The following is a 5,000-nucleotide window of genomic DNA, read 5'->3' as shown; positions in this document are numbered from 1 at the left end:
CACACACACCAATGAGATCGTGGCCCTTAAGAAAGTGCGCATGGATAAAGAGAAAGATGGTGAGGTCTGTGTGTGTGTGTGTGTGTGTGTGTGTTTTCTGTGTGTGTGTGTGTGTGTGTGTGTGTGTGTGTGTTAATTTACATGCATGTGATGTGTGTTCCTTATCTGCTTATGTTACAATACTTTCTATTTAAATGTGTGTGTTTGTGTGTGTTTGTGTGTGTTTGTGTGTGTTTGTGTGTGTTTGTGTGTGTGTCTGTAGGGATTCCCATCAGCAGTCTGAGAGAGATCACGCTGCTCCTCAGGCTCAGGCACCCAAACATTGTGGAACTGAAGGAGGTGGTGGTGGGAAGCCAGTTAGAGAGGTGGGACACACACACACACACACACACACACACACACACACACACACACACACAAAGTATCAACTCACATGTGTAATTTTTTTCATATCATCTGATTGTGATGCCAATTAAAATTACTTATAGTGTGTGTGTGTGTGTGTGTGTGTGTGTGTGTGTGTGAGATGCAGTTTGTTCCTGGTGATGAGTTACTGTGAGCAGGATTTGGCCAGCCTCCTGGAGAACATGCAGTCTCCCTTCTCAGAGGCACAGGTAATCTCTTACACACACACACACACACACACACACACACACACACACTCTCTCTCCTCTGATCCTGCACACACTGTTGTGCTGTGTGTCTGTGTAGGTGAAGTGTATTGTTCTGCAGCTGCTCAGGGGTCTGGCGTATCTTCACCACAACTTTATCCTGCACAGGTGAGAGACACGCCCTTTAGTTGTTTCATATACCCTTTAATAGATTCACAAATTTAGAAAATAATGACATATCCAGAGATTTCAACTGAATTAGTAGTTCAACAGTATATTACACGAGAGAACTATGCTGTACTACAGGTATTTACTGATGGTTCTAAGGATCCAGAGTCTGAAAGAACTGCAGCAGCAGTATATATCCCTGCTTTTAAGACAAAAATTGCAAAAAGACGATCAGATTGAGTGTCAGTTTTAGCTACTGAATTTTTAGCGATCATGCTAGCCCTATAGTGGATCCAACCTGAAAGAACTGTGATATGTAGTGATTTAATGGCTGCTCTCACTAGTCTAAAAAGTGGAAAATCTGAAGAAGGCAAGACTTAATATTTGAAATCTTAAAAAGTCTGTTTAGAATAAGGCAGCTAAGGGTAGAGGTACATTTCCTTTGGGTACCTGCTCATGTTGGTGTGGATGGAAATGAAGCAGTAGATTTGCTAGCAAAGAAAGCATTAAATCATACACAAATAGATATTAAGGTAATTTTGAGTAGAGATGAATTCAAGAAAGTGATTTCATTTGAAGTAAGTAAAAAATAGAATTATGGAATAGTGGGTCTAAAGGAAGACATCTTTCAGATACAGGAGTATGTTGAAATGAGAGGAAAAGATTTGGAAATAGAAAGATGTCATTATCTCAAGAATCGGACACACAGCATTAAACTATAGTCTGTTTAAAATAGGTAAACATGAATCGGGAGAATGTGAGAAGTGTGGAGAATTACAGACACTGAGGCACATTCTTAATGACTGTTCTGCATATGAAAGGGACAGTAATTTCCGGACTATTAAACACACCCAAATATAAGCCGCACCCACTGAATTTGACAAAGATTTTTATTTTGAACATAAATACGCCGCACCTGTCTATAAGCCGCCTACACTGAAACTAATGAACTTTACACAGGCTTTAATGAAAGACAGTGTCTGTTACACGGCTTGTATCTAAACAGTAGCCTACCAAGAAAGTCATTGTTCACTGTCTTCCTCCTTCCTTTCACAACTATTTCTCTCGGGTGTTTATCTTTTGGCATCATCGTGTGTTTAAAAATCACCATCGGTGAATCTTTTCTCCCGATGCCGTGCAGCTCAGAACACAGGTGAAGTGTGTTTTCATGCCCGGTTGTTTTCAGCGTGACGATGATTCACATTTCCTGTAGACAGTCCGAGTGAGCGGCAGATCAAACGTCAGAGGAACATCATCTATATTTATGATGTGCTGCGGGACGATTCAGTGGGAGCGCATCTGATTTAATATAAAGAGTTTCATTGGTTCACCTGAACCCATTCTGTAATTTCATTGGTCTAATGTTATGGGGTTCAGGTTTTTGTCTTGAAGTTTGTGAAACCGGGAAAAACCCCGGAAAAATCCATAAATTAGCCGCTTCATTGTTTAAACTGCAGAGTTCAAAGAGTGGGGAAAAAGTATCGGCTTATAGTCCGGAAAATATGGTAAGATAAGAATTGGGATGGATAGGAGTTGACAATATTTCTTTAAAAGTACTGTTAGGAAACGAGTGTAAGCAATCAAGAATTCAAGAATTATTATTTAAATACCTTAAAAACACAAACAATAGATGGAATAAATTTTTTTAAAATGTATTTCTTTCTTTCAACTCTGTGTTCACTTCACACTCCAGATCAGTAGGTGGCGGTAATGCACCTTTCCATTGGTTTGCCAAACCGCCATAAAACGCAAAAAGAAGTCTCTGAAATGTCAATCATCACTCTGACATGCCCCCTCTCTTTGACACACCCACTCTGACACGCCCACTCTCTCTCTCTCTCTCTCTCTCTCTCTCTCTCTCTCTCTCTCTCTCTCTCTCTCTCTCTCTCTCTCTTTCTCTCTGCAGGGATCTAAAGGTGTCCAATCTCTTGATGACTGACAAAGGTTGTGTGAAGATTGGTGTGTATATACACACACACACATATAATACAATTAAATATTTTCAACTTATTGATCTCTGACTGTGTGATTATGTGTGTGTGTGTGAGTGTGTGTGTAGCTGATTTTGGCCTGGCACGTGTGTATGGTGTCCCCCAGCAGCCCATGACCCCTAAAGTAGTGACTCTGTGGTGAGTGTGACGTCATCACCTCCACTCCTCAGCACTAACCCCACCCCTCCCCCCACCACCTGCTGACTGTGGCCTCATTTCCTGTGTGCAGGTACAGAGCACCTGAGCTCCTACTCGGCACCAAGACCCAGACCACTGCACTGGACATGTGGTACGGCCCCGCCCACTGACCTGTCAATCACTAGCTCACCTGTGTGGTTTCTATCAATGCCTTTATCAATTGTTTATAGAGTTTTCATAGTAACCAGCAACGAGTGTTTATAGCTGCTTTAACTCTTTACACAGGGAATGTAACTATAAACGGATAAACACCACTTTTAATAAAAGTGGCTACAAGCTGAGAGTGTGTGTGTGTGTGTGTGTGTGTGTGTGTGTGTGTGTGTGTGTGTGTGTGTGTGTGTGTGTGTGTGTGTGTGTGTGTGTGTGTGTGTGTGTACCTGCAGGGCAGTGGGGTGTATCCTGGCTGAACTCCTGGCCCATAAGCCCCTGTTGCCCGGCAGCTCAGAGATCCAACAGCTGGATCTGATAGTGCAGTTGTTGGGAACGCCGAACGAGAACATCTGGCCGGTACACAGTTACAGACACAAATACGTGTGTGTGAGGTTTAATTTTATCGTTTTTGTTAAGGTGTGTGTGTGTGTGTGTGTGTGTGTGTGTGTGTGTGTGTGTGTGTGTGTAGGGATTCTCGCGCCTCCCCCTAGTTGGTCAGTACAGTTTAAGGAAACAGCCATACAACAACCTGAAGAACAAATTCACTTGGCTGTCAGATGCTGGACTGCGCCTCCTCAACCTGCTCTTCATGTACAACCCCCATCGCAGGTACACACACACACACACACACACACACACACACACACACACAGAGGCTTGTAATAAAGTTATTTTAGATGTTGATACTCTCTATGATGGAGCATTAAGAAGTCTGTCTGTATGGTGTGTGTGTGTGTGTGTGTGTGTGTTTAGGGCCTCGGCAAAGGACTGTTTGGAGAGTTCATACTTCAAAGAGAAGCCTCTGCGTGAGTATCTGTGTGTGTGTATGCTGATGCGTGTGTGTGACTGTGTGTAGTATGATTGTGTGTGTGTGTGATGCTGTGTGTGTGTATAATGATGAGTGTGTGTATAATGATGCGTGTGCGTGTGTGTGTGTCTGCAGCATGTGAGCCGGAGCTCATGCCGACCTTTCCTCACCATCGAAACAAGCGGGCGGGGCCTGTAGCTGAGAGCCAATCGAAACGGAGCAAAGCAGGCCACTCCCTCGCATCATGACCCTGGACAGCTAATTAGAATTTGAGCTGTCACCTCACAACCAAGAGCCAATCAGAGTGAAGCTCCATTTCACACTTAATAGCCAATCAAAAGAAAAGGGATGTGTGATACCAGGATTTAGAGATTAGAGCTTCCACTGTACACCTGTGTGTGTGTGTGTGTGTGTGTGTGTGTGTGTGTGTGTGTGTGTGTGTCCTGAAGAGGAGATCAGATACTCGTGTGTGTGTGTGTGTGTGTGTGTGTGTGTGTGTGTGTGTGTGTGTGTGTGTGTGTGTGTGTGTGAGACTGTTCCTGAAGAGGGGATTAGATTACTCACGTGTGTGTTATTGAGCGTTAATGCTGAGAATGTTTACAGAGACTGTTATAAGATGGTCGAGTAGTGTTTTCTGTGTGTGTTTTAATAATAAATGTTCAGTGTGTTTCAGCTTTTAATTTTCTTGTTCAGATTCGATAAGGGAACTAGTGATGTGGGTTAATGTCTAAACACCAGACCCCGCCTCCTCCACACAGTGCCACCTTTATACCCGCCTCCTCCACGTGCCCCTTTATACCCGCCTCCTCCACACAGTGCCACCTTTATACCCGCCTCCTCCACACCATGCCCCTTTATACCCCGCCTCCTCCACACCGTGCCCCCTTTATACCCCGCCTCCTTCACACCGTGCCCCCTTTATACCCCGCCTCCTCCACACGTGCCCCTTTATACCCGCCTCCTCCACACCGTGCCCCTTTATACCCGCCTCCTCCACACAGTGCCACCTTTATACCCGCCTCCTCCACACGTGCCCCTTTATACCCTGCCTCCTCCACACCGTGCCCCTTTATA

General features: G+C 44.3%; 2 protein-coding genes across 4 annotated transcripts in view; both read left to right on the top strand.

The window, feature by feature from the left end:
• cdk10 (cyclin-dependent kinase 10) overlaps nucleotides 1-4,606 on the top strand; it is a 6,121-nt gene extending 1,515 nt beyond the window's left edge. For 2 of the 3 annotated variants that reach the window (XM_046849751.1, XM_046849753.1), the window contains exons 3-13: nucleotides 1-59; nucleotides 263-365; nucleotides 533-614; nucleotides 712-779; nucleotides 2,686-2,738; nucleotides 2,839-2,908; nucleotides 3,000-3,059; nucleotides 3,352-3,475; nucleotides 3,588-3,727; nucleotides 3,872-3,924; nucleotides 4,062-4,606. The exon at nucleotides 1-59 is cut by the window's left edge and continues 13 nt beyond it. In XM_046849751.1, coding sequence (XP_046705707.1) covers nucleotides 1-59; nucleotides 263-365; nucleotides 533-614; nucleotides 712-779; nucleotides 2,686-2,738; nucleotides 2,839-2,908; nucleotides 3,000-3,059; nucleotides 3,352-3,475; nucleotides 3,588-3,727; nucleotides 3,872-3,924; nucleotides 4,062-4,174 — 925 coding nt within the window. In that variant the 3' untranslated portion in view covers nucleotides 4,175-4,606. The remainder of the gene's footprint in view (nucleotides 60-262; nucleotides 366-532; nucleotides 615-711; nucleotides 780-2,685; nucleotides 2,739-2,838; nucleotides 2,909-2,999; nucleotides 3,060-3,351; nucleotides 3,476-3,587; nucleotides 3,728-3,871; nucleotides 3,925-4,061) is intronic. The other variant, XM_046849752.1, reaches the window with a different exon arrangement.
• A 43-nt stretch (nucleotides 4,607-4,649) lies between these two features.
• Nucleotides 4,650-5,000, top strand: part of LOC124385691 (extensin-like) — a 1,182-nt gene continuing 831 nt past the window's right edge. Inside the window, exon 1 of the mRNA XM_046848891.1 lies at nucleotides 4,650-5,000. This exon is cut by the window's right edge and continues 831 nt beyond it. Coding sequence (XP_046704847.1) covers nucleotides 4,650-5,000 — 351 coding nt within the window.

This window comes from Silurus meridionalis, chromosome 5, assembly GCF_014805685.1.
Source record: "Silurus meridionalis isolate SWU-2019-XX chromosome 5, ASM1480568v1, whole genome shotgun sequence".
In the NCBI taxonomy this organism is placed as follows: Eukaryota; Metazoa; Chordata; class Actinopteri; order Siluriformes; family Siluridae; genus Silurus; species Silurus meridionalis.
The sequence above is the reverse complement of the archived record's forward strand: the minus strand, read 5'-3'. Positions and strand labels throughout refer to the sequence as shown.